This window comes from Symphalangus syndactylus, chromosome 13 (assembly GCF_028878055.3).
Source record: "Symphalangus syndactylus isolate Jambi chromosome 13, NHGRI_mSymSyn1-v2.1_pri, whole genome shotgun sequence".
NCBI lineage: Eukaryota > Metazoa > Chordata > Mammalia > Primates > Hylobatidae > Symphalangus > Symphalangus syndactylus.
In genome coordinates this window covers 109037002-109064884 of record NC_072435.2, presented here as the reverse complement: position 1 = coordinate 109064884, position 27883 = coordinate 109037002, and the positions used below count along the sequence as shown (strand labels likewise).

General features: G+C 50.6%; 1 protein-coding gene across 2 annotated transcripts in view; it reads right to left on the bottom strand.

The window, feature by feature from the left end:
- Positions 1–27883, bottom strand: part of PLBD2 (phospholipase B domain containing 2) — a 32796-nt gene that overhangs the window by 3322 nt on the left and 1591 nt on the right. Inside the window, exons 2-11 of one of the 2 annotated variants that reach the window (XM_055238313.2) lie at positions 18836–18929; positions 15276–15434; positions 13526–13626; positions 13093–13307; positions 7237–7334; positions 3845–4005; positions 3164–3259; positions 2827–2898; positions 1195–1347; positions 379–541 (exon numbers count right to left, since the gene is read on the bottom strand). In XM_055238313.2, coding sequence (XP_055094288.1) covers positions 379–541; positions 1195–1347; positions 2827–2898; positions 3164–3259; positions 3845–4005; positions 7237–7334; positions 13093–13307; positions 13526–13626; positions 15276–15434; positions 18836–18929 — 1312 coding nt within the window. The remainder of the gene's footprint in view (positions 1–378; positions 542–1194; positions 1348–2826; positions 2899–3163; positions 3260–3844; positions 4006–7236; positions 7335–13092; positions 13308–13525; positions 13627–15275; positions 15435–18835; positions 18930–27883) is intronic. The other variant, XM_055238314.2, reaches the window with a different exon arrangement.

Genomic DNA, 27883 nt, shown 5'->3' with positions numbered 1-27883 from the left:
CAGGTTCAAGCAATTCTCATGCCTCAGCCTCCTGAGTAGCTGGGACTACAGAGGCCCGTGACCATGCCTAGCTAATTTTTGTATTATTAGTAGAGACGGGTTTTCACCGTGTTGGCCAGGCTGGTCTCAAACTCCTGACCTCAAGTGATCTGCCCACCTGGGCCTCCCAAAGTGCTGGGATTACAGGCGTGAGCCACCATGCCCAGCCCATACTGTCACCTTTACTGTGACCCCAACCACAGCCCAATTCCGACTGTGATTCCTGCCCCGCCATCAGCTTTGCTCCAACCTGTCCCCTCCCGCAAGCTGGTGATGGTGACTTTCCCCACCCACAGCCCTCAGGCCCCCAGCCTCCAAGCCCTAGGGAGGAGGCAGCACCTTCACGTCGATACCCCCATGGGAGCGCTGACGCAGGGCCTGGAAAGGGTAGGAGCCATTGGCCGGGTTGAGGTCGGAGCGGGCGGAGACAGCATTCTCCCCATTGGGCTGGGGGTCGCAGGCTTTGCACAGTGACAGGGGGTCATGGAGGAAGTCATTGTACCTGGATGGGGAAAAGGAGGGAACATCAGTCATCCCAGGAAGGAGAGGCTAAGATGGGGGCCAAAATCCTCACAGGCAGCCCCATTAACAGCTGCCAGCCTTCAACTTGATGAGCCGCTCCCACCGCACATTGCCCCCGACAGTTCCTCTGCCTGGTGCCGGGACCCCTTCACCTAAGTCACTCTGCCTTCATTATTCAGCCCTCTGCTCAGGCACTCATCCTCAGGGAAGGCCTCCATGCCACCGCCCCAGCCAGGTGAGGCACCCGTTTGTTCCTGGATAGCCTCTCTTGGAACACAGCCATCTTTACACATTGACACCAGTGCAAGAACTTGATGGATTTCTGCACCACCCAAGAGACAGGACAGTGAGGCACAGGTTTTCTACCTGTTGCTCCTGGTACCAAGCACAGTGCCTAGCACTACAGGTCACTCAACAGATGTCTAGCATCCTCCCCTTAGCCATGAGGACAGTGACAGGACCCAAGTGGAGCGTGGCACCGAGCTGCTGCACTTGTGTCCAACATCTGACCACCCCCTGCTGGCCCTCTGGGGCTGGCAGCAAAGTTTGAATGAGTTGGTACAAAAAGCGCACAGGAAGTTCTGTGTTCCTGCGGCCTCCCTCTCCCTAACCCACCACCCAACCAGCACCTACCTCATCAGCCTGACCATGGAATCCATGTCTTGTACCAGTGACTGGTTCCGCCGGAAGATCTGGGCCCGGGGGCTCCCGTCATAAGAAAACCAGTCCCCATACTGGGCCACTAGGGCCTGCAGCCCACTGGCATTGAACACAGTCTCGAAGGACCTGCCGGGGACAAGGATGGTCACCCATGACCCCCACTGGCCTCACTCAGCCAAGGCTGTGGCCAGGGAGGGGAGGGGCAGTCACACCAGGACATTATCACTTACAACTACGACATTCAGGCTGGGCGCAGTGGCTCACACCTGTAATCCCAATACTTTGGGAGGCCGAGGCGGGCAGATCACCTGAGCTCAGGAGTTTGAGACTAGCCTGGCCAACATGGTAAAACCCTGTCTCCACTAAAAATACAAAAATTAGCCAGGTGCGGTGGTGCACGCCTGTAATCCCAGCTACTCGGGAGGCTGAGGCAGGTGACTCACTTGAACCTGGAAGGTGGAGGTTTCAGTGAGCTGAGATCGAGCCATTGCACTCCAACCTAGGTGACACAGCGAGACTCCGTCTCAAAAAAAAAAATTAGCCGGTATGGTGACACGTGCCTGTAATCCCAGCTACTCGGGAGGCTGAGGCACAAGAATCGCTTGAACCCAGGAGGCGGAGGTTGCAGCGAGCTGAGATCGCACCATTGCACTCCAGCCTGGGTGACAGAGCGAGACTCTGTCTCAAAAAACAAACAAACAAACAACAACAACAACAAAACCCACTATGACATTCAGGATAACAATAATGTCTTCCATTTGTGCTGGGGGGTGGCTTGGTGGGGTGGCCAAGCTTGGACTCTGGGGCCCAAAAGACATGGCTTCAAATCCTGCCTTCAGTCCGGGTGTGGTGACTTATGCCTGTAATCCCAGCAATTTGGGAAGCCGAGGCAGGTGGATCACTTGAGATCAGGAGTTTGAGACTAGACTGGCCAACATGGTGAAACCCTGTCTCTACTGAAAATAGAAAAATTAGCCAAGCATGGTGGCTGGCGCCTGTAACCCCAGCTACTCAGGAGGCTGAGGCAGGAGAATCACTTGAGCCCAGGAAGTGGAGGCTTCAGTGAGCTGAGATTGCGCCATTGCACTCCAGCCTGGGTGACAGGGCGAGATTCTGTTTCAAAACAAAAAACAAAAAACAAATCCTGCCTTCACCATTCACCAACAGGGGAAGCTTGGGAAAGTGAGGTACTTTCTCGGGGCCTCAGTTTCATCATCTGTGAGATGGGAACAGGAACTCCAGTGACCACATGTGGCAGTTTTAAGAGTCAAATGAGAAAATGCAGGTAAAGTAAGTGAGGCTCAGGAGGTGACAGCTCTACAGCCCAGTAAGGCAGATCCAGTCAGAGGCCCTGGCAGGGGCCAGTCCCTGAGCCTGGCCACCCCACACCACCCTGCTCTGGGTGTTAGAACCAGAGGTCACATGGATGCTGACTTAAGCCATGCAACTACACTGCCAAACTGTCTGGGCTCTCCTGGCCAGAAAAGGGGGTAGGCTGGGATTCTTCATTCTGTGGGTTTAAAAATATTGCCTAGGAAGGAGCTGGGCAAGGAGTGAGGTGGATGCCCTGGAGAGTGACGGGGAGTGGGGTGAGAAGGCACGCACGGTATGTTGTAGCTGGCCCAGTAGGTCTTCTGGTAGAGCTCCGAGGTCTTGTCGGCCACCACCACCATGCCGCTGAGACCGAGAAGAGAGATGGGGTGGAGGTGATCAGAAAAGGGGCTCCTGTGGGCACTGCCCTGCTCGGGGAGCCCCGATGGCTCCCCATTGCCTGGGGGATGGATTAAGTCCTGAACTTCAGCCCCCACCAGGGACACCTTCTCTTCCAGCCACACCCTCCTGAGATCGTTCACTTCCTGCACAGCGCCAGCACAGCTCTGGGCCTTCACCCTGGCAGTCCCCTCTGCCCTGAGCCTCCACCCCTCCCTCCCAGGGTACGCACGGGATCTGCTCCAGGATGGTGAGCACCCGGCTCCCAGGGCTGGGCCCACCCGGGATGAACGCCTTGTAGTCCACGATCATCCACTGGTTGTTATACCTGCCGGGCAGGGGGAGGGAGGACTGAACAGAGCCTGGAGCCACCTCCCCAGCTCTCCCCACCCCGCAGTGTCCCACTCAGCCAGGAATCACAGGAAGTGGGCCTGGGGTTGTCCAGCCATTCAACTGACACCCTGACACTGCAGCATGACCAGGTATCCACAAACTCCTCTCTCGTCATGCTGCTTGACTGTTCCAGAATATTCTATGGCTCCCTAGGTCAGTTCCTCTGCCGGACACTGTAAGATCTGCACTGCCCAGTTCCAGTGTCTCTGGCTCACAGGCCCTGCCACCCACCCACATCCACCTCCTCAAACAGCCCTCCCCGCTGTCCCCTTGAGAGTCTTCAGGTTCCAAGTGGTCTTCCTGTACTGCCACCAAGGCACCCCTTCCTAGGCTGAGGAGCCTGCAGGGGAGGGGCAAATCCTTTCCTTCCCTAGCCTCAGTCTCCTCATGTATGAAACAAAGGAGGGCGTGGGGTGTGTGGCCCGGGTGCCACATCTGGTCCCCAGGAGTCTGAGTGTTAAAGGGGAGGTTGGTCTATCTCTTGGTGCAGGGGAAGCCACAGGGCCAGAAGCCCACTCACGTGCCGCTGTTGAACCTCTTAAAGATGTCTGCCCAGGTGGCCCCATCCGAGGCCAGGCGGTTGGCCACGATGTTGCGTACCCACTCCAGCACACAGCCCCTGGGCTGCACATACTTCCACAGGGCTGGGTTCTTGTTGCCAATGGTGGTCTCCAGTGTTACCTGTGGGAAGGTCAAGGGGGCTGCTGCACAGCCTAGGCATGCTGCCACCAAGTCACAGTACTTCATCAGTCATGGCTCCTAAATTTTTTTTTTTTTTTTTTTGAGATGAGTCTCACTCTTGCCCAGGCTGGAGTGCAGTGGTGTAATCTCAGCCCACTACAACCTCTGCCTCCCAGGTTCAAGCAATTTTCATGCTTCAGCCTCCCTAGTAACTAGGATTACAGGTACGTGCCCCCACGCCTGGCTAATTTTTGTATTTTTAGTAGAGGCAGGGTTTCTCCATGTTGGCTAGGCTGGTCTCAAACTCCTGACCTCAAGTGATCTGCCCACCTCGGCCTCCCAAAGTGCTGGGATTACAGGTGTTAAATACTTACTTAATCTGCCGGGCATGGTGGCTCACACTTTGGGAGGACAAGGTAGGTGGATCACCTGAGGTCAGGAGTTCCAGACCAGCCTGGCCAACATGGTGAAACCCTGTCTCTACTAAAAATACAAAAATTAGCCAGGTGTGGTGGCACACACCTGTAATCCCAGCTACTGGGGAGGCTGAGGCAGGAGAATCACTTGAACCCAGAAGACAGAGGTTGCAGCGAGCCCAGATCATGCCACTGCACTTCAGCCTGGGTAACAAAAGAAGAAATAAACAAAAATAAAAACTCATATCCAGTTGAGGCACACGTTCCCCACTGGTTCCTTGGACAAGCACAGAGAAGGATTTGGGACCATGCATCTAGCTTTGCCCTGGGGAACAGCCCCTGAGAGGCCCAAAGAGCTGCTCCCACGAACCCACTCCCTCACCAAGCTGGGCAACCTCCCATTCCCACCCCTTTCCCACAGTTCTGCAGGAAAAGTTGCACGGCCTGAGGCTGTCAGCCTGGCAGATGCAGCAGTCAGAGGACTAGGAGGCTTTACAACAGGAGAGGCCCTCAGTCTCCCTCCAGCCTTGGGGCAGGCAGGATGCCCACCGCTGCCTCCGACTGCCTCCTCTCCCTTCTCCGTCTCCTCCCAGAACCTTTGGCTGCCTTCAGCATATTTGAAAAGTAAAGCTTAGTTCTTGTGAGTCAAAAACCAAACCAAACAAAACTCATGTAATCCCAGTTATTCAGAGGCTGAGGCACGAGAATCACTTGAACCCTGGAAGCGGAGGTTGCAGTGAGCTGAGATCGTGCCACTCCACTCCAGCCTGGGCAACAGAGAGAGAGCCTATCTAAAAACACACACACACACACACACACACACACACACACACACAAACAAACAAAAAAACCACCACCATCACCAACAAAAAGCTGAGAACAGCTAAAAGATAGCCATATCCATACATGTGATTTTTTTTTTCTCTTTAAAGAGGGAAAAAAAGGCTGGGCAGAGTGGCTCAGCATTTTGGGAGGCCAAGGGGGGCAGATTGCTTGAGCCCAGGAGGTCAAGACCAGACTGCGCAACATGGCAAAACCTGTCTCTACAAAAAATTAAAAAATGAGCCAGGCATGGTGGCAGGCGCCTATAGTCCCAGTTACTTGGGAGGCTGAGATGGGAGGATCGCTTGAGGCTGGGGTGACAGAGGCTGCAGTGAGCTGTGATCATGCCACTGCACTAGGCCTGCATGACAGTGTCAGATCCTATCTCTGAAAAAAAAAAAATCCTTCCACTGTTAACGTGACACACCACAATGGTATTAGCAGTCACTGGGACTGTCACTATCAGAAATCACAGATGTTTTTCCATCAGATTACAAGGCTGTACATACCTTAAAGTATCATTCATGCACCTTGCTTCTTCTAACTTATGGTATTTATCACACCTGCTGCTGGATCTTATTATTCAGTGCGTTAATAAAGCAGCACATATATACTAAAAGTTTACTTCTATTTTGATAACCATATTTCACTATAACTGGTTTCCTCCATAATCCGATACATTTTGGTTTATGTGTCTAAAAACACTAATCTGCCAGGCACAGTGGCTCACACCTAGAATCCCAGCACTTTGGGAAGCTGAGGTAGGAGGATCCCTTCAACCCGGGAGTTCGAGACTGGCCTGGGAAATATAGTGAGACCTCATTTCTGCAAGAAATTTAAAAATTAGCTGAGCATGGTGGCATGTGCCTGTAGTCCCAGCTACTCAGGAGGCTGAGGTGGGAGGATCGCCTGAACCCAGGGGGTGGGAGGTTGCAGTGAGCCATGATCACACCATTGCATCCCAGACTGAGTGACAGAGAGAGACCCTATCTCTATGAAAAAAAATAAATAAATAATAAAAATTAAAACACTATTCTGAGAAGAGGGTCACCAGCCTCCCGGACTGCCCAAGGCGTTTATGGCACAAAAACAGTTAGGGACCCTGATGGAAGGGAAGTTTTCTGCCCAGACCCTTTCCTGGTAACCAGGTGGAACCATTTCACGTGTCCCTCCCCTGCTGCCCCACGTGTCCCCTTCCCCACCTGGGCCACAGCATGGGGGTTCCCTCACCCACCGCCTGGCCCTCTCTTGCCTTGTTCCACATTCAGAAAAAAGCAAGGGATCAGACAAGAAGAAGAGTCCCCGCCCCTCCAGTCCCCGCAGGGAGCTGGCGTTCTCTGCGCTAAGGGTGTTTTTTAGAGTGATGTTTTTTCTCCTCTGTCTCGTTGCCCTGGAGATCAAAGGGTTCACTTTCTCAGTGAGGGGTGCCAGGGACAGATTTCTAAACAAGTCTGGACCGCAGCCAGGAAAAAAGATGAAAACAACACACTGTAAACAGCCTCTATTCAGCAAAACCTGGTCAGGTCAGAGGGGCTCTGAGGAAAGCAAGAGGGAGGCAGGAGGAGAGAGAAGCGGTGGGGATGTGGGGTTGGGGGGGCACAGTTATCCTGAATACACAAAAACAAGTGAGGTCGCTGAGGTCAGGGATAGTCCTAAACATCCCCAAGTCCAGGCTTTCCTGAAACGAGGGTTACATGCAGAGTCCCAGGCCATCTGCAGGTTTTGGAGGCCCTGTGCAGGGCCTGGGGGTCTACGTTTAAACACGCCCTTGTGGTGGTCCAAGTCCCCAGAGCAGGGGAAGGGCGAGTCTGGGCTCTGAATGGCAGGTGGGGCAGCGTCCACCTCGTCCTCCACTGCACCCCTGGCTCCTACATGGCACCCAGCACTGGGCTGCAGCCTGGTCCCCACTTGCTGCAGGAATCAATCCTGCCGGCTCAGAGCCACTGTGTGACAAACACCCCAGGAACAGAGGAGACACGAGAAGGGGACTCACCAGCCCGCTGCCCAGGATGTAGAAGTCGTCACAGGAGAAGATGGTGCCGGGGTAGGAGGAGAAGACCAGCTTGTTGCCGGGAACCAGCGGATAGTCCCCTGTGCGGGCAGAGCGAGCCACGGATGCTGGTGAGACAGGCCCAGGTGGAGGCCCCTGCACCCCACCTAACAAGACTCAGGTCTCAAGGTGGGGCACAGGCAGGCCTCCGAGGAAGCCCCCACTGTGTCCTTTCTGTCATTTGGCAAATGAGGTCATTGGGCACAGAAAAGTGCACATGTGTGCAAATAAAAATAAAAGCTAGCAGCAAAACTTATATAGTTGGCCCTCCCTGTCTGTGGGTTCCACATCCTTGGATTCAATCGACTGGGGACCACAAATACTAGGAAAAAAACATGATTAAAAAGAAACAGCACGGCCGGGTGCAGTGGCTCACACCTGTAATCCCTGCACTTTGGGAGGCCAAGGCAGGCGGATCACGAGGTCAGGAGATCGAGGCCATCCTGGCTAACACAGTGAAACCCCATCTCTACTAAAAATACAAAAAATTAGCCAGGCGTGGTGGCAGGAGCCTGTAGTCCCAGCTACTTGGGAGGCTGAGGCAGGAGAATGGCATGAACCCGGGAGGCAGAGCTTGCAGTGAGCCGAGATCACGCCACTGCACTCCAGCCCGGGTGACAGGGCGAGACTCCGTCTCAAAAAAAAAAAAAAAAAACAAGAAACAACACTAAAAGATAAAACAAATTTTAAAAATACAGTATAACAACCATGAACATAGCATTGTGTTAGGTATTATAAGTAATCTAGAGATGATTATAGGATATGGGAGGATATGTATAGGTTATATGTAAACAGTCGGCTGTGTTATAGAAGAGACCTGAGCTTCCACAGGGGCTCCTGGAGCCAACCCCCTCCCCAATACCATGGGACAACTTTGTGTGTGTGTGTGTGTGTGCACATGTGCGTGTGTGCATATGTGTGTATGTGTTAAATATATCTCTCAAATAGATAGATAGACAAACAGATAGATATTTTGTTCACTGGACGATTTTTTCTTTTTTTTGAGACAGAGTTTCACTCTTGTTGCCCAGGCTGGAGTGCAGTGGAGCGATCTCAGCTCACTGCAACCTCCGCCTCCCAGCTGTAAGCGCTTCTCCTGCCTCAGCCTTCGGAGTAGCTGGGATTACAGGCCCACCCCCTGCAGGTACCCTCACCCCTGCCCTAGAACTCCTTCTACCTGAAGCCCATCCCTTGACAAGTGCTAGTCTGGTTTCATGCACTGTCTGCCACAGGCCTACTGTGACCTCACGCCTAGGCTGGAAGCTCATTACCCCTGTGATCTTGTAAATTGACTCCTTATACCCGCCCTGCATGGGGGCAGGGAATTATCATCTCCACCTTGCAGATAAGGAAATCTGAGACTCAGAAAGGCTAAGTAACTTAGCAGAGGCCAAACAGTTAAATGGCTGAGCAGGGATTCTACCCAGGCCTCTTCCCTCCAGTGCTCCAGAGTTCTGGGTGTAGCTCGCCGAATTATCCTTTGTCTTTTTTCTTTTTGAGACAGAGTCTTGTTTTGTTGCCCAGGCTAAAGTGCAGTGGGGGGATCTCAGCTCACTGCAACCTCTGCCTCCCAGGTTCAAGTGATTCTCTTGCCTCAGCCTCCCGAGTAGCTGCAATTGCAGGCATCTACCACCATGTCCAGCTAATTTTTGTATTTTTAGTAGAGACAGGGTTTTACCATATTGGCCAGGCTAGTCTCGAACTCTGACCTCAAATGATCCACCAGCCTCAGCCTCCCAAAGTGCTGGAATTATAGGCATGAGCCACCGCGTCTGGCCTGAATTATCTCTTCTACATTAAGTCTTTGCACTTTAAAACAAAGGGACCAGTAGGCCAGGCACGGTGGCTCACGCCTGTAATCCCAGCACTTTGGAAGGCCAAGGTCAGGAGGCCAGGAGTTTGAGACCAGCCTCACCAACATGGTGAAACCCCATCTCTACTGAAAATACAAAATTAGCCAGGTGTGGGGGTGCATGCCTGTAGTTCCAGCTACTCAGGAGGGTGAAGTGGGAGAATTGCTTGAACCTGGGAGGCGGAGGTTGAAGTGAGCCGAGATTGTGCCACTGCACTCCAGCCTGGGCAACAGAGTGAGACTCTGTCTCAAAAAAAAAAAAAAAAAAAAAGAAAAGAAAAGAAAAGAAAAGGAAAAAGGCATAGTGGGACCCAGCGCAGAGGCTCACACCTGAAATCCCAGTGCTTTGGGAGGCTGAAGCAGGAGGATCACCTGAGGCTAGAAGTTTGTGACCAGCCTGGGCAACACAGCGAAACCCTGTCTCAAAATAAGTAATTTGAAAAACAAAACGCATAGTGGACCAAACATGGCAGTACTGGCAACTCTCCAAGGCAGCCTAGTGGGCAAAAGAAGGAAGTCACAAATAGTATAATCTTAATTATGATTTTTAAAAAAACTCAGAAAGCAAACATTTTAGAGCAGTGAAACTATTCTGTATAATACTACAATGATGGGTATAGCATCCCATTCCACGCATGAAGCCCACCCTTGCAAAATTTTTTTTTTTTTTTGAGACACAGGCCCACTCTGTCGCCTAGGTTGGAGCACAGTGGCACCATCTTGGTTCACTGCAACCTCTGCCTTCGCGGTTCAAGCAATTCTGGGGCCTCAGCCTCCCGAGTAGCTGGGATTACAGGTGTGTGCCACCACGCCCAGCTAGTTTTTGTATTTTTAGTAGAGATGGGGTTTCGCCATGTTGGCCAGGCTGGTCTTGAACTCCTGGCCTCAAGTGTTCCACCTGCCTCGGCCTCCCAAAGTGCTGGGTTTACAGGCGTGAGCCATTGTGCCCAGGCAAGGTACATTTTTTAAAGTCTAGGAGAAAACATAACCATATGTTCACAGAAATTTTCTCTTTTGGGTTGTGGAGTGTTCGAGTGATTTTCATTGAGTGTTTTGGTGGATTCTCCAATGTTCTATAACATACCTGTGTGACTTATACAGTTTTTAAAAGCTATTAAAATTTTAATGGATATATGGCAATGAGAATGATAGATCTACAGCTACATACGGTTAATACAGATGACTCTCACAGACATGCAGAACAAATGAGCACACACTACACGATTCCATTCATATGACATTCAAAACCAGGCAAACCTAACCTATTCTGTGAGAAATCAGGATAGGCGGTTGGATCACTTGAGGTCAGGTATTCAAGACCAGCCTGGCCAACATGGCGAAACCCCATTTCTACTGAAAATACAAAAATTAGCTGGGTGTGGTGGTGTGTGCCTGTAATCCCAGCTACTCGGGAGGCTGAGGCAGAAGAATCGCTTGAACCTAGGAAGCAGAGGTTGCAGTGAGCCGAGATTGCACTACTGCCCTCTAGTCTGGGTGACAGAGCACGACTTTAAAAACAAAACAAACAAAAAACAGAAATCAGGATAGAGACAATGCTGGGGTGGGGGTGTGCCTGGAAAGGGATACGAGGGAAGCTTCTAGGGGCTGGGAATGTTCTGTTTCTCCAGATGGATGCTATACACAGGTGTGTTCCACGTGCAAGAAATTCAAGTTGTACACTTACCATGTATACGATTTCCTGTATAAATGTCAATTTAGAGTTTACTTAAATTTCAACGAATGGACATTAGGTTGTTACCAAACCACTGTGACAGCAGACTTGCTTATACACACTCCCCATGCAGAAGCTGAAATGTCTCTCTAGGGACAGACTGGAGTCAGAGAATTGCTGGATCACTGGAGTGACAGATTTTGAATTTTATTAGATGCCAGCTGGATTCCTCTTAAAAGTAGCTGTGCCAACGCATACTCCCATTAGCAATGAATAAGGCTGGACACTTCCCCACCTCCTCACCAGCTCCTGGTCCCATCAAGTTTTTACATTTGGCCAAGAAGGAGGTACTGCAAACATTTGGCAGTGGTATCCCTGGGGCTGATGCTGGGGCCTGGGATGAAGGATGTGGCACTATGGAGGACTTTGGCCTTGACTGTAAACTGCTTTTTTCTTTATTAGAGACAAGGTCTTGCACTGTCACCCAGGCCAGGGTGTCATGGCGTGATCACTGTTCACTGCAGCCTCAACCTCCTGGGCTCTAGCAATCCTCCTGCTTCGAATTCCCAAGGCGCTGGGATTACAGGGATAGGCCACCGTGCCCAGCCAGTTTTCACATTTGACAGGAAGAATGTATTCATGCACTCCTTGCAATTGGTAATTTGCAAAAATAGCTCTAATTCTTCCCATGCCTGCATCCAAGCCATGTGCGATATGACTCTGCAGTTCCTCGCAGCAAATGGTGAAGCCTATTCTCCCATCTCTTGAGTCTGTGCTGGCCACCTGACTTGATTTGGATAAAGAATGCTGTGTCAGCCAGGTGTAGTGGCTCACACCTTTAATCCCAGTACTTTGGGAGGCTGAGACGGCTGTATCACCTGAGGTCAGGAGTTCAAGACCAGCCTGGTCAACATGGCAAAACCCCGTCTCTACTAAAAATACAAAAATTAGCCAGACACAGTGGCGTGTGCCTATAATCCCAGCTACTTGGGAGGCTGAGGCAGGAGAATCACTTGAACCCAGGAGGCAGAGGTCACAGTGAGCTGAGATTGTGCCACTGCACTCCAGTCTAGGCAACAGAACAAGACTCTGTCTCAAAAAAAAAAAAAAAAAAAAAAATGGTGTGTCAAGCCAGGTGCAGTGACTCACACCTGTAATCCAAGCACTTTAGGAGGCCAAAGTGGGCAATTCAATTGAGGTCAGGAGTTCAAGACCAGCCTAGCCAATATGGGAAAACCCTGTCTCTACTAAAAATATAAAAATTAGCTGGGCATGGCGATGCACACCTGTAGTCCCAGCTACTCGAGAGGCTGAGGCAGGAGAATTGCCTGAACCCAGGAGGCAGAGGTTGCAGTGAACTGAGATCATGCCACTGCACTCCAGCCTGGGCACCAGAGCAAGATTCTGTCTCAAAATAAAAAGAAAAGAATGCTGTGTCAGTTTCATCAAGGTCTCAAGAGGCCTTCACCGCATCCTGCCCTGATGCTACATGAACAGGCCTGCGCTCACCTGCTGATGATGAAAGACCACATAGCTCAGCTGTCCCCATCACCCTGGCTGACAATCAACCCCAGACAGGAGAAGAGGCCATCTCAGTCCAGCCATCCCACCCCAGCTGACCTGCTAGTGGACTGCTGATGCATCAGTGAGCCCAGCCAAGATCAGCCTGGCCCAGCCCAGAAAACCAAAACCACCTAGCTGACCCATAGAGACAGGAGCAAAAAATAAATAGCGGTTATTTAAGCTGGGTTGTTTTAAAAATTTTGGGGTAACTGGTTAAGCAGCAATAGGTAAAATAAAAAAGGCAATAAACATGTAAAACAAGATGAACTGGCTAGGCGTGGTGGCTCACATAAGTAACCGCAGCACTTTGGGAGGCCAAGTCAGGAGGATCACTTAGCCCAGGAGTTTGAGACAAGCCTGGGCAACATAGTGAGACTCCATCTCTTAAAAATAAAAAAATAAACAAATTAGCTGAGTGTGGTGGTACACATTTGTAGTTCCAGATACTTGGGAGGCTGAGGCAGGAGGATAACCTGAGCCTGGGAAGTCAAGGCTACAGTGAGCCACAACTGTGCCACTGCACTCCAGCCTGGGCAACAGAGCAAGACTCCAACTCAAAAAGAAAAAAACAAAACCAAGATGAACTCTTGGAATATCCCTACAGTGACTCCGTGTGTTGGGAGGGTTTCCAAGGCCCACACCTCCTAGGACCACTCCCCACGTGTGTGCCCACCCTCTTGCTCATCCCCCAGACACACCCACACCCACCTACCCCGGGGCCCTTCCCGGAACTGGAGCCAGTACTTCTTGATGACACGCAACATGTGCTGGTAGTTGTTCCAGGTGTTGTGGGCGACCAGGAGGTCACTCTGGCCAGGGAGCAGCTTGATGAGGGCGGAACAGGAGCCGGAGCCCAGAGAAGGTTTGATCTTGGTCTTGTTCAGGGCCAGCTCCAGGTCTTCCAGGTCCCCAGAGAGCTGCAGCAGGCTGAGGAGGGCCAGGGCACCAGAGGGTTACCACACCTGCTATGAGTGCTGTTATGTACTCATTTTGCAGAGGAGAAAGCTGAGGCTCTGGGAGGTCAGCTGACTGTTCCGAGGCCACAGAGCCAGGGAGTGGCAGGGTTGATGTTAGAACCCAGGTCTGTCCGACTATGAGTGTGTGGCCCTTCTTCCCACCCTGTTCACTCTGGGGGTGGCACTTACAGGAACCCCAAGGGTTTGATGGTGAACTTCCCAGCTGGGAAGCTCACACGGCCTTCGTAGCTGTCCTCCAGGCCTTTCAGCTGCAGGAGGGTCAGCCGCACCTAGGGGAGGGGGCGGGGGCAGAGGGAGGGTGAGGCCTATCCTCCAGGCTCACACCTTCTCCTTCAACGGGAGGGGCTCTGGCCTGGGGGTTCAGACAGAGCAGGAGGCCCAGGGGTACCCTCCAGACTCCAGCCAGCCTTGACTCCCCCAAACTACCACCCACCCCTCCATGCTGAGCACTCTCATGCTTTCAGTGAATTAACTCTATGCCTCTGCCCTGTGTTAACCCCAATCAGCCCTACTTAGGAGCCTAGTTCAAAAGCCATCTCTTCTAGGACGCCTCCCAGCCTGGCCTGGCCTCTTGCTAACTGCTCCTGTTCTGAGTTCAGTACTGACTATATTGCTGCCTCGGGCACCTGTCTCATGCGTCTGACTTCTCCCCATTGTCATCGTTTTGCCTCAACATCCTATAGCCATAAAATATCATCAGTGTGTCCCTCATGGGGCCTTGGCCAGGCACACTGGGCACTTAGTAAGCATCTGCAAGATGGATGGGTGGGTTGTTGGATGGATGGATGGATGGATGGGTGGATGTATGTATGTATGGGTGGGTGGGTGGGTTGACAGCTAGGAGGTGGATGGATGGGTGGGTGGGTGGATGTATGTATGTATGGGTGGATGGATGGATGATGGATGGACGGGTGCATGAATGGATAGATGAATGAGTGGGTAAATGGATGGATGGATGGATGGGTGAGTGAATGGATAGATATGTAGATGAGTGAGTGTGTGGGTGGGTGCATGGATGAATGGATGGAGGATGGATGGATGGGTGGGTAAATAAATGGATGAGTGAGTGAATAGATGGATAGGTAGATGGGTGAGTGGGTGGGTGGATGGGTGGGTGGGTGGATGAATGGATGGATGGATGGATGGATGGATGGATGGATGGATGGATGGATGGATACATGGATGGGTGGATGGATGGGTGGTGGATGTGTGGAATGGACAGGTAGATGGGTTGGTGGTAGAAGAGTCTGTCTTAGAGTGAGTGTAGGTGGGTGGGTGAACAGTGAGAAGTTCTACAGAGGAAAATGGTGCAAACCTGGCCTAGGCTAGGCAGACGTGCTAACAGGCATTGATGGCCACTTTACAGAGACAGTCTGTTGTGTGTACCTCACAGTAAACACCTGACATTTTCCAGGGAATCCATAAATAACTGACTTTTCCAATGATGGCCTAGCCAGTGGCCCAAAGGCAGAGCGCCTGCCTGGGCCTCTCCGTTAGCTGCCAGCTGATCAGCAGCTCTCAAGGAAAGGAAAACAAAATTCACTGTGTCCAGACTTTCTGGGATTTTCTGGTTTTCCCCTTCCCCTCTTTCTCATATTGTCTTTACTTGCATCCAGTGTAATCAATCTACCAAGCAACCTCCCTTGTATGCAAGCAAAACACCATGCTAACAACTGACTGTTTTTGGTCATTATTTAACAGTAGGTAGGCTAGGATGGATGGCTGGAGTTCTAGCAAGTGGACAGATGGAGACTGGGCAGATGGATGAGTGGCAGGTCGGCTAGGAGGGATGGAAATGATGATGGAAACAGGGGCGGTTGGGCAGCTGGACATGCCACAAGGCTGGCCAGGACAGCAGGGGACAGGATGGCTGGCCAGCTGGAAGCCCCCTCCCACCAAGCGTGGCAGGCAGACTCACCTGGTGCCAGTAAGCTGAGTCTGGGTTTGACTCCATCTCTTCCTGCATCCACTCTAGGTTGGCCTCCAGGAAGCTCTTCAGCCTCTCGCAGTAGCCGACTTCATACTCGAAGGGGCCGCAGTAATTCACCACCGTGTTCATCCAGTGCATGTAGATGAGCTGTGGGGTAGGGGGTGGGCGAGGCAAGGGAGGGCAGCTGGGATGCTCTCTTCCCTGAGAGCCCCCCACCCAGGCTGCCCCAGAGCGGAGGCTGCTGGTGTGGCCACCTGAGCCCTTGCTCATGCTGTCTTCTCCCTGGAGGCTCCTCTCCCCGCCCAGCTCTGCCCCAGATAGGGACCCCAGGCCCCTGGAAGTTGCCCTGAGAGCCTTTAGCCTGCAAAGCCTATAACTGATGGCACCACCTCTAGTACCGGGGACCCCAATCTATATGTGTGCTCAGTCAGTCAATCCATGAATTTCTTTTTTGAGCACCTATTATGTTCCTTTCTAAGCACTGAGGACACAGCAGGGAACAAAACAGCAATACCCCTGCTGACTCCACTGGGTAAGAGAATGCCATGCCAGTTTCACCCAGACCTCATGCGGCCCTCTGCACTTCCCACCGAGATGCCACCTGCATGAGTCCAGGCTTGCCTGCTGGGGGACAAAAGACCACGTAGCCTGGTCATCCCCATGAGTGAGTGGCAGCACTCATTGCCTCAGGATTGATGGCTTCATGACTGCTGCTCCATCACCACCTCACTGAAACACATCCAAATCCTGTTCATCCTTCAAGGCCCACTAAGACACCACCTCCTCCATGCAGGCCTCTATGACTTCCACAGCATTTCCCCACTGCCTGTCCTATACCAGGTTCTGGGCTGGGATCAGAGGACACAGCTGGGGACAAGGCATATTACCACCCACAAGAAGCCCACAGGCTGGAGAGGGAGGCAGCAGGGCACACTAGTTAGGAGTGAGATGTGGGTTAGACAGAGCTGAGGTTGAATGGTGCCTGCTCTGTGGACTGCTGGCTAACCTTGTGAAAGTAGCTTCACCTCTCTGGGCCCAAGCCTGCCCATCCATCCAGGGGAGGTGCACATGCTTCCCTCAGGGGTTTAGGGTGGAGGCTCAGTGAGACATTGTGGGCAAAGTGCCTGGCACATGGGCCTGGGATTCCTGACATGAGAGCCACTTGTGGCCTTGCCTCAGTCTCCCCAGCAGGCCTTGAGCCCCTTGAGAGACTGAACCGTGTCTCATTCACCACTGAGCACCCAAAACAGCCCTGGCCCAGCATCTGACCACTTCCCCAGACACTAAGGTCCCAGAGGGCCACCCACAACTGCGACTGGGTGTCAGAAGGAGCAGCGTGAGTTTTATAAAAGGGTGTCCCACTGGACGCTGTCCTCTGTGATGTGCTCTTTCCCCCTCACCTCCAGGCATCTCAGATTCACCCATTTCCACTGCTCTGTCATGCTGCACTGTGCACCTCCACCTGGTCAGCCATTCACCTGCCCATGGTGTTTTAAGGACTCCCTCTTTGGGACTGCTTTGAGTGCCTCATGCACATCCATGGGTCACCTCTAAGGTATACACCCAAGTAGTAGGGCTGCTGGGTCCTAAGGCACATGCAGGTTCAACTCTACAAGTTGGTGTCAACTTGTGACCCAAAGCATGCCTCCATCTGCATCATGGGAGACAGCTGTCACTCCACAGCCTCGCCTACTTCTTGTTTTGTTTTTTGCGTGGTTTTGTTTTGTTTCTTTTTTTGAGACAAGGTCTCATTCTGTCACAAGGCTGGAATACAGTGGTACAATCCTAGCTCACTGCAGCCTCCAACTCCTGAGCTCAAGCAATCCTCCCTCCTCAGCCTCCCAACATCCTGGTATTACAGGCAGCTGCTCTGCCTTTGGGCCACTGGTTAGGCTATCAATGGAAAAGTCAGTAGTTTATGGATTCCCTGGAAAATGTCAGGTGTTTACTGTGAAGTACACATGACAAGCTGTCTCTGTAAAGTGGCCGTCAATGCCTGTTAGCATATCTGCCTAGCCTAGGCCAGGTGGCTCGTACCTGTAATCCCAACACTCTGGGAAGCCGAGGTGGGCAGATCACTTGAGGTCAGGAGTTTGAGACCAGCCTGGCCAACATGGCAAAACCCCATCTCTACTGGAAATGCAAAAACTAGCCAGACGTGGTGGCGCATGCCTGTAATTCCAGCTACTCTGGAGGCTGAGGCATGAGAATCATTTGAACCCAGGGAGGCAGAGGTTGCAGTGAGCCAAGATCGTGCCACTGTACTCCAGCCTAGGTGACAAGTGAGACTCTGTCTCAAAAAAAAAAGAAGAAAAGAAAAAGAAAATTACACTAGGTACTATCTGATACACAGAAAAAATATATAACATATTCTAAGTTATGAAGCATGATAATAAAATGAACATCCAAACTAAAACCTAGAATGGTACTGACACCATTGAGCGTCCCCTAAGCCCCTGCCTCCTCTACCCCTAGAGGCACCCACTACCCTAAATGTGGTGGCTATCATTCCCTTTCATTCAGTCATTTATATTGAGATATAGTCAGCATACCATCAAATTCACGTTTAAAAATGTACAATTTGGCCAGGCACAGTGGCTCACACCTGTAATCCCAGCACTTTGGGAGGCCGAGGCGGGCGGATCACTTGAGGTCAGGAGTTTGAGACCAGCCTGGCCAACAGGGCGAAAGCCCACCTCTACTAAAAATACAAACATTAGGTGGGCGTGGTGGTACACATCTGTAATCCCAGCTAGTCGGAAGGCTGAGGCAGGAAAATCACTTGAACCTGGGAAGCAGAGGTTGCAGTGAGCCGAGATCACACCACTGCACTCCAGCCTGGGTGACAGAGCAAGACTCTGTCTCAAAAAAAAAAAAAAAAAAGTACAATTCATGGTTTTTAATGTATTCATAAGGTTGCACAACCATCACCACTCTCTAACTCCAGAACCTTTTCATCATCCCAGAAAGAAACCCCATACCCATTAGCAGTCACTCCCCACTCCCCACAAGTCCCTGGCACTCACTAGTCGGCTTTCTGTCTCTACAGATTTGCTTATTCTGAACATTTTATATAAATAGAATCATACAGTATGTGCCCTTTTGTGACTGGCTTTTTTCGTTTAGCATGTTTTCAAGGTTCTTTCATGTTCTGGTGTGTGTCAGTCCTTCATTCCCTTTTACAGCCGAATAATGTTGCATTGTATGATAGATCACATTGTACGTATCCATTCATCAATAGCTGGGCATTCGAGTCGTGTCTACTCCCTTACTTTTGTTAAGCTGCTTTTACTGCATGCGATGAGTCCCTGAACAACATATTATTTTGCTTTAGTTGTTATTGAGCTTTAAAAGAAGTCAGACAATATCAGAAGTGGGTGAGAGCCAGGTGCAGTGGCCGGGCCCTAGTGTAATTTTCTAAAGAATGCATGTCCACTTTTTCTCCCCAGATAGGTGAAGGGCTGTGGCAGGAGTGCAAAGCATGCTGGGGAACATGCTAGTGGGGGTGGGGCAGGGTGGGAGTCCCACGTCCCCACCTTGGCCCTTACCTCCTCCGACACAGCAGCCTCCACCACGCCGGCTGCATAGGCCTGCAAGCTGTCATTGTATCGGCCACTCGTGCCCAGCTCCAGAAAGGCCCACCTGGAGGGGAAGGAGGGGACACTCGGTCAGCAGCAGAGGCCCCCAGCTAGACACACGGCATCGCCAGGCTTCAACTATGAAAACGACACAGTGGTCAGTAGACGCGCACATGAATGTCTGTCTGTCCATCTTTGTGAGCTTGCCGAGTTAAATCCCTCCAAGAGGAAATACTGGCTCAAAGGGCACAGGTATTTTTAATTTTTGTAGATATTGACAAACAGCCTCCCCCAAAAATGCAGGACCTATCTATGTGCCCTCACCCACAATAACACCAGCTAACAACATCCATTGAGGATGAGATGTTAGCTCTGTGCCATGCCATGTTCTAGTCACTTTCATGTCTATTAACTCATTGAGTCCCCTATAATCCTACAAGGTGGGCACAGTTATCGTCCCCATCTTGTCCCTCTTGCAGAAGAGGAGGAAATTGAAACACAGACTTATGTCACATGCCATCCCCACCTCCATGTCCATGCCCTTTGCCACGAGACTACAGTCCTCCACCAATGGCCAAGTATCCTTCCCGGCTCCTTCATTTGGGCTTGGTTGTGTCACGCGACCTGCTTTGGCCAATGGGATATGGGTGGAAGTGACAGCATGCTGGTTATAAAATTAGCCTTCAGGAAGCCTCACTTGCCCCTTTGTGCCTCTGCCATCACCATGGGAAGAACAGGCCCTGGCCAGCCCACTGGTCCCAGGGATATGAGAGCCACACAAGCACACCAGGTCTGTAGAGCTGCAGCATGAGGCAGAGCAGCCCCAGCAGCCGCACAGATACATGAGGATCAATGTTGTTGGTTTAAGCCGCCGGACTGGGGCTGGTTTATCACACAGCACTGCAGCCCAATACTAGTGGATACACCTGAAAGGTCACAGAGTTGGCAGGGGCAGGATTCACTTCCAGGCAGGCTGGCTCCCACTCCTCTGAAGGAGCACTTCTCAACCTCTGATGTATATGCAGGTTACCTGAAGGCCTGGTTAGAAGGCAGGTTCTGATCAGTTCTGCAATGGGGTCTGAGACTCCTTTTTTTTTTTTCCTGAGACAGAGTCTGGCTGTTCCCCAGGTTGGGGGGCACCAGCATGATCTCAGCTCACTGCAACCTCCGCCTCCCGCGTTCAAGTGATTCTCTTGCCTCAGCCTCTGGAGTAGCTGGGATTACAGGCGTGAGCTACCACATCCAGCTAATTTGTGTATTTTTAGTAGAGACAGGGTTTCACCATGTTGGCCAGGCTGGTCTCGAACTCCTGGCCTCAAGAGATCCACCCACCTCAGCCTCCCAAAGTGCTGGGATTACTGGCACTTTGTTAAGCTACTTTACAGTAGCTTAAGGCCACTGCACCCAGACTTTTTTCTTTTTTGAGACAGCATCTTGCTGTCACCCAGGCTGGAATGCAGTGGCATGATCTTGGCACACTGCAGCCTCCAGCCTCCCAGGCTCAAACTATCCTTCCACCTAAGCCTCCTGAGTAGCTAGAACTACAGGCATGTGCCACCACACCCAGCTAATTTTTGTATTTTTTGTAGAGACAGGGTTTCACCATGTTGGCCAGGCTGGTCTCGAACTCCTGACGTTAAGTGATCCACCCGCCTCAGCCTCCCAAAGTGATGGGATTACAGGTATGAGCCACTACGCCCGGCCTCTGCACTTCTAAGTAGCCTCCAGGTAATGCCAACATTGCCAGTCCTGGAACCACAGCAGCTCACAGACTGAGTCTCTACAATGAGCAAACTTCTGTTTGCCCACTCCCTCACTAAAATGATTACTAGCAAACTTTTTCATCTTCACCAAGGTGATAGCTGCAAAAGTTCCAACATGCTTGTAATTTTTAAATTAGTTAAGTTACATATATTTTCTTATTTTTAATGGTCATTTATATTTCTCTGTTTCATGTCCTTTACCCATTTTTCTCTATTGGGTTAAAATCTTTTCTTACTGGTTGGTGAAATTCCCTGTATACACATTAGCCCTCTGCTTGTCACTAATATTGAAAATATGGGGCCAAGCACAGTGGCTCACGCCTGTAATCTCAGCACTTTGGATGGCCAAGAATTTGAGAAATTCGAGACCAGCCTGGCCAAAATGGTGAAACCCCCATGTCTACTAAAAATAGAATAATTAACTGGGTGTGGTGGTGCACTCTTGTAGGCCCAGCTACTCAGGAGCCTGAGGCAGGAGAATCACTTGAACCTGGGAGGCAGAGGTTGCAGTGAGCAAAATGGTGCCACTGCACTCCAGCCTGGGTGACAGAGTATGACTCTGTCTAGAAAAAGAAAAAACAAGGGGAGGGGAGGGGGAGGGAGGGAGGCGAGTGGGGAGGGGCCAGGTGCAGTGGCTGATGCCTTAGGAGGCTAAGGCAGGAGCATCACTTGAGGCCAGGAGTTCAAGACCAGCCTGGGAAACAAAGCAAGACTCTGTCTACATGAAATAATTTAAAAGTTACAGGTGCAGTGGGGTGTGCCTGTAGTCCCAGCTACTCAAGAGGTTGAGGCAGGAAGATCACTTGAGCCCAAGAATTTGAGGCTGCAGTAAGTTATGATCACGCCATGCACTCCAGCCTGGATGACAGAGCATGACCCTGTCTCTAAAATAATAATAAGAGAAAATATGTTTATGTTTTAATTGGTTTTGCATTTGTTCTTGCCATATAGACATTTTCATTTTTGTGTGTCCAGATCAATCTTTTCCTTCATGGTCCTAGATATCATTTTTGCTCCAAGGACACAAAAATATTCACTCATGTCATTTCTATAACTAGTTGGGGGGGGAGCATTTTTAAAGGCAATTTCTATTAAGAAAATGAGCGCAACAGGAAGACACTAAAGAGACCTTGAAGAGGCTACAAGACAGGGAGAGGCAGGCTTGGCCAGGGCTGTCTCATGGGAAGTTGGCTAAAAAGCCATCGAACACTTCCAGGACAGGAATAGCTCAGCCCTGGAGAAGACTCTGGAGAGAGAAAGACTCAAAAATGCCCACACCTGATACCTTCAGTAAGCAAGCCTTTTTGAGTGCCTACTGGGTGCCAGACATTGAGGGTGTCTAAGGATGAATGATGTTCATCTGGCCTTCAAAAAGCTAGTGGCAGCGGAGGGGAACGGCATGAAAACAGATAAAAACATAACGGGGTAACCATTATGACGGAAAAACGAATAAAGTGTCAAGGGGTTGTCCTGAGGAGGTATACTGCTGCTGCTACAATTATCTGACTACAATCTGTGAAGGCATCACAGAAGAGGTGACAGCTGTTCTGGGTTTTGAAGTTTACATAGGAGTTTGCCAGGTGAGGAGAAGAGAGAAAGTAAAAGGAGGAAGCCTGAGTTCTGAATGTTCCAAAGCAAAGTACTTTGGGGCCAGCAGGGTGGGGCTGTGGGGATCTTTAGTGGGGCCTTGATACAGGGAATTACAATAGCCCCAGAAACTGTGGTAAGTACTCACATTTTTATGTAACTCTAAATTCTTCCAAAAATGGCCAGGGCTCGGTGGCTCACGCCTATAATCCCAGCACTTTGGGAAGCCGAGGAGGACGATCACTTGAGGTCAGGAGTTTGAGACCAGCCTGGCTAACATGGTGAAACCTCGTCTCTACTAAAACTACAAAAATTAGCTGGGTGTGGTGGTGCGTGCCTATAGTCCCAGCTACTCTGGTGGCTGAGGCATGAATCGCTTGAACCCGGGAGGTTACAGTAAGCTAAGATTGTGCCACTATACTCCAGCTGGGGTGAAAGAGTGAGACTCTGTCAAAAAAAAAAAAAAAAAAATTATTCCAACAACCGTATGACATGGGTTTTATTCTCCCCATTTTACAGATGTGGGGAACCGAGGCTCCCACATAATACAGTTAGATGAAGTGATTTGCCCAAGGTCACACAGCAGGTGAGCGGCAGAGCTGAGACTAACATTCTTGAGTGAATGCTCTGCGCCTCTAACTCAACTCAGGTTTGTTGGGGAGTGTTGGGGGCAAGGAGATATAGTTCTTATCAAATGCAGATGACAGCCATGAACTTCGGGCTAATTATTCACATAGCATCACAGATAAGGACAGAAAAAAAAAACAAGGGAAAAAAATTAGATTTTTAAATTTCAAGAGAATGGAAGACAAAGAGTTCGGGCTTGTGGGTCCCTCCGACTTGGTCTGAATCCCTGGGTAGATCTCTTATTGGTTGTGTACCTTTGGGCAAACTGCTTTACCTCTCGGGGCCTCAGTTTTCTCATCTGTAAAATGGGCAGAGTGACTCCCCCTTCAGAGGACTGCTGTGGCATGTGCCAGGAGAGAACACACATTATGCGCTCACTAAGTATTTGTCTCATCAAGAATCTGGGAGGGGATGGCGCAGTGGCTCATGCCTGTAATCCCAGCGCTTTGGGAGGCCGAGGTGGGAGGATTGCTTGAGGCCAGGAGTAAGAGACCAGCCTGGACAACAAAGCAAGACCCCCTCTCTACAAAAAATACAGAATAAATTAACCAGGTGTGGTGGTGCTTGCCTATAGTCACAGGAGGTTGGGGCTAAGATGGGAGGATCGCTTGAGCCCAGGCTGCAGTGAGCTATGATCACACCACTGTACTCCAGTCCAGGCAATAGAGCAAGATGCTGTCTCATTAAAAAAAAAAAAAAAGAATCTGAGGGGGTAGGAGTTTGAGGAGACCCAGCGAGTGTGAGACGGGAGGAAGATTATAACAGGGCCCAATATGCAGATCCCCTCGTGATAAAAGCTGGCAGTGGATCAAAGAAGACCTCGGACAAACTGCGTAAAACCAAAATAGCTGTGCAGCCGTGAGCCCCAGTAGTAACTGAGCGGCCAGTGGCCTCCTCCAGGGCACACCTGGTGAGAGCTGCCCCTTCTAGCAAGGGTGGGCTCAGCCAAGGCCTCAGCACTGAGGCCCCGGAGACGGGCAGTGGTTAGGAACCCATTCCCTGGCCAGATGCTCATACAGCCCTGCAGAGATGGGCATAAGGGCCCTTCTTCACAGCAGGACTTCTCTTCAAAGCCAGAAAAGATGGGCCTTCCCAAAACACCCACCATTAGGGGCCTGATACAATAATCATATGTGCCATAGCAGACTGCATGTGCTGATGAGCAAAGAGGTCAAAGATGAAGTTCAAAAAAAAGTCGAGAAGTCCAAATGGTATGCACAGGCTAAGCCCATGTGTAAATGCATCACACACCACATATGCCTCTACATTTATATGTATGCAAGAAAGTTTAGGCCTCTTTATGCATAGGAAATTCTGGAAGAAACAGCTAAAAGGCCGGGGGCGGTGGCTCACACCTGTAATCCCAACACTTTGGGAGGCCAAGGCAAGCAGATCACGAGGTCAGGAGATCGAGACCATCTTGGCTAACAAGGTGAAACCCCGTCTCTACTAAAAATACAAAAAATTAGCCGGGTGTGGTGGTGGACACCTGTAGTCCCAGCTACTCAGGAGGCTGAGGCAGGAGAATGGCGTGAACCCGGGAGGCAGAGCTTGCAGTGACCCAAGATCGCGCCACTGCACTCCAGCCTGGGCAACAGAGCGAGACTTCACCTCAAAAAAAAAAAAAAAAGCTAAAAATGTTTATATCTAGGAAGAATGGTAGGGAGAGGCTTTTACTTCCCATATCCCATCCCCTCTTTCTAAACTGCTAGAAATTTGTTTTGTTTTCTTTTGTTTTGTTTTGTTTGAGACAGGGTCTCACTCTGTCACCCAGGCTGGAGTGCAGTGGTGTGATCACAGCTCACTGTAGCCTCACCTGGACTCAAGCAAACCTCCTGTCTCAGCTTCTGAGTAGCTGGAACTACAGGCACGCACCACCATGCCCAGCTAATTTTTTATATTTTTTGCAGAGATAGGGTCTCACCATGTTGCCCAGGCTGGTCTCAAAATCCTGGGCTCAAGCAATCCTCCTGCCTTGGCCTCCCAAAGTGCTGGCGTTACAGGCACAAGCCACCGCACCTGGCCAGAAAAACACTTTAGAGTGTGTCTATAACTAGATGTACTTATTAAAGACTACTCTTCAGTCAGGCACAGTAGCTCACTCCTGTAATCCCAGCACTTTGAGAGGCTGAGGCAAGCGGATCACTTGAGGTCAGGAGTTCAAGACCAGCCTGGCCAACATGGTGAAACCCCGTCTCTATTAAAATCACACACGCACAAAAAAAAAATTAGCTGGGTATAGTGGCGCACACCTGTAATCCCAGCTACTAGGGAGGCTGAGGCAGGAAGATCACTTGAACCCAGGAGGCGGAGGTTGCAATGAGCCAAGATCATGCCACTGCACTCCAGCCTAGGTAACAGGGCAGACTCTATCTCAAAAAAAATAAATCAAAAGAAGACTACTCCTTATTCAGAGAGTATGTCCTTTCTGCTTGTTTGCTCTAAAATTGCCAATCTTTTATGAGATAAATGCTGACAGGGGTTGACAAATATTGCCCTGCTTTGTTTTTAATGCACTTGCTTGACAAAAATTAAAAGTTGGCAGCGGTAGGTCTGTTTCCTCAATCTTTTTTTTTTTTTTTTTTTCCTGGAAAAATCTATGGGCCACACTGCGATTTCATGCCAGGGGCAGCTAATGTCTCTAAGATGACTCAAGAGTCTAATCAAGGTGCCTCTTGAAAGAGGCCACATTTGAAAAAATCGGACCACTGATACGAGCAGGGGGCCACAAATATCTCACAAATATCAGCACCCCACTTCCACAGTCTAGTATGGCCTTGGATGCTCTCCATTATGTGGGATGCCCCCCGTATCTCCCCCCGTATCTGTGTCTATCACTCCTATCTCCGCTTTTTTTTTTTTTTTTTTTGAGACAGGGTCTCACTCTGCTGCCCAGGCTGCAGTGCAGTGGCACAGTCACAGCTGACTGCAGCCTCGACTTCCCAGGCTCAAACAAGTAGCTGGGACCACAGGCATGCGCCACCACACCCAGCTAATTTTTTAATTTTTTTTGCGGAGACAGGGCTTCACCACACTGCCCAAGCTGGTCTCGAAATCCTGGCCTCTCGCCATCTTCCTGCCTCGGTCTCCCAAAACATTGGGATTACAGGCGTGAGCTACAGCGCCTGGCCTTTCTCATTCTTGATGGTATAGATTCATCTCTTGTGACTGTTCAAAGAAACAGCTGGGCCTTATTTATCCATTTTACTGGGCTGTTTTTGCCTGTTGGTTGGTGTATTTGGGATGCTTCCCCGTTTACTAAATTTGTTAATTCCCTCTTATTTTGATTCACTTCCTCTCTCAATGGGATGGGGATTTACTTTAAGCAACCTCGTCGATAAGGTGCTGGTCAGTGGGATCAGATCAGGGAAGGAAGACAAAGTAAGGTTGGAGCACACAGCTTCCCCAGGACCAAGGCCAGAGCTAGACTGAGGCAGGCTCTGCTCCTAGTGACATCTCTGATCTCCAAGTACCAAATCATAAATGTTTCCAGGCTGTGTGGGGGTGTTGGCCCAAAGTCAGATATGGCACAACTGAAAGAAGGTACCGAGCACAGTGGCTCACATCTGTAATCCCAACATTTGGGGATGCTAAGGTGAAAGGATCACTTGAGCCCAGGAGTTCAAGACCAGCCTGGGCAACATGACAAGACCCCTGTTTCTACAAAAAATAAAATTTAAAAATTAGCCAGGCATGGGGGTGCGTATCTATAGTCCCAGCTACTTGGGAGGCCAAGGTGGGAGGATTTTTTGAGCCTGGGAGTTCAAGGCTGCAGTGAGCCATGATCATACCACTGCACTTGAGCCTGGACAACACAGTGAGACCCTGTCTCAGAAAAAAAACCCAAAAAACCTTTTTTAAAAAATATAAAAGACGAAGGATTATGGTGTAGGGAGAATTTATCCTGATAATCCCAGGATCCCCAGTGGCAAAATCTGGGGATTTCACCAGGAAGGAGGAGGGATCCCAATTCTGAGTGAACAGAGGCATCAAATCCCTGCCCCCCACCCTCCGAAATAAGACACAGAGTCCCCCACAGATCAGAGATTCTGCTGATCAGGAGCCAGGACACCCCCTATGGCTTTCTTTCATCTGACCCTGAGTCTTCAAGCAGCTGTCTCTGAGGACCTCAGTTTCCTGCCTGTAAAATGGGGCTCGCTGTATGGTTTTCCCTGCATCAGAGCCTCAAGTGCTGGCAAACTCAAAGGGAAAGGGGCATGTGAGCGTAAGAGGAGGGGACCAGAGAGGGTGCCGAAAACAAGCCAGAAAGGCCGAGATGGGCAGATCGCCTGAGGTCAGGAGTTTGAGATCAGCCTGGCCAACATGGTGAAACCCCATCTCTACTAATAATACAAAAATTAGCTGGACATGGTGGCACACACCTGTAATTCCAGCTACTCGGGAGGCTGAGACACGAGAATCGCTTGAACCCAGGGTGGGGAGGTTGCAGTGAGCCAAGATCGTGCCACTGCACTCCAGCTGGGCAACAGAGTGAAATTATGTCTCAAAAAATAAAAGACAAATAAAAATAAATAAACAGTGCTTTCCGTGACCCCAATGAATTTCCATGACCCTTTTGGCCCTACCTTGAGATGAGGGAACATGCTCAGAGAGGTGAAGGGATTTGCCCAAGGTCACACAGCGGAGGGGCTGAGCCTGGAAGAACTTTCCATCCAGCACAATCAAGGAAGCCTTCTCTCCACTTTCATGTTTACCATAGTCAAGAGCAACACAGCCCAGCAGGGGCCTCCAGAAGCCAAAGTCCCCTCCCCATGCTGGGCCTCGCTCCTGCCCCTCCTCCCCTGAACAGTTCTATCATGCCCTCTTGATTCTGCTATGCCAAAAACATGAGTGAGTCAGCAAAGAATGGGTCACCAGATCCCAGAGTCCCAGTGGCCCCGGAGGCCAGCCACAAAGCTTCAGTTCCCTCCACAGATGCCAGCTCACTCTGTGGCCTCCTCTCTCTGGGAGCCTTCCCAGATTGACCCCACCCAGAACCCCTGTGTCTACAGCAAATATCTCCCCCAAATCTCACATCTAT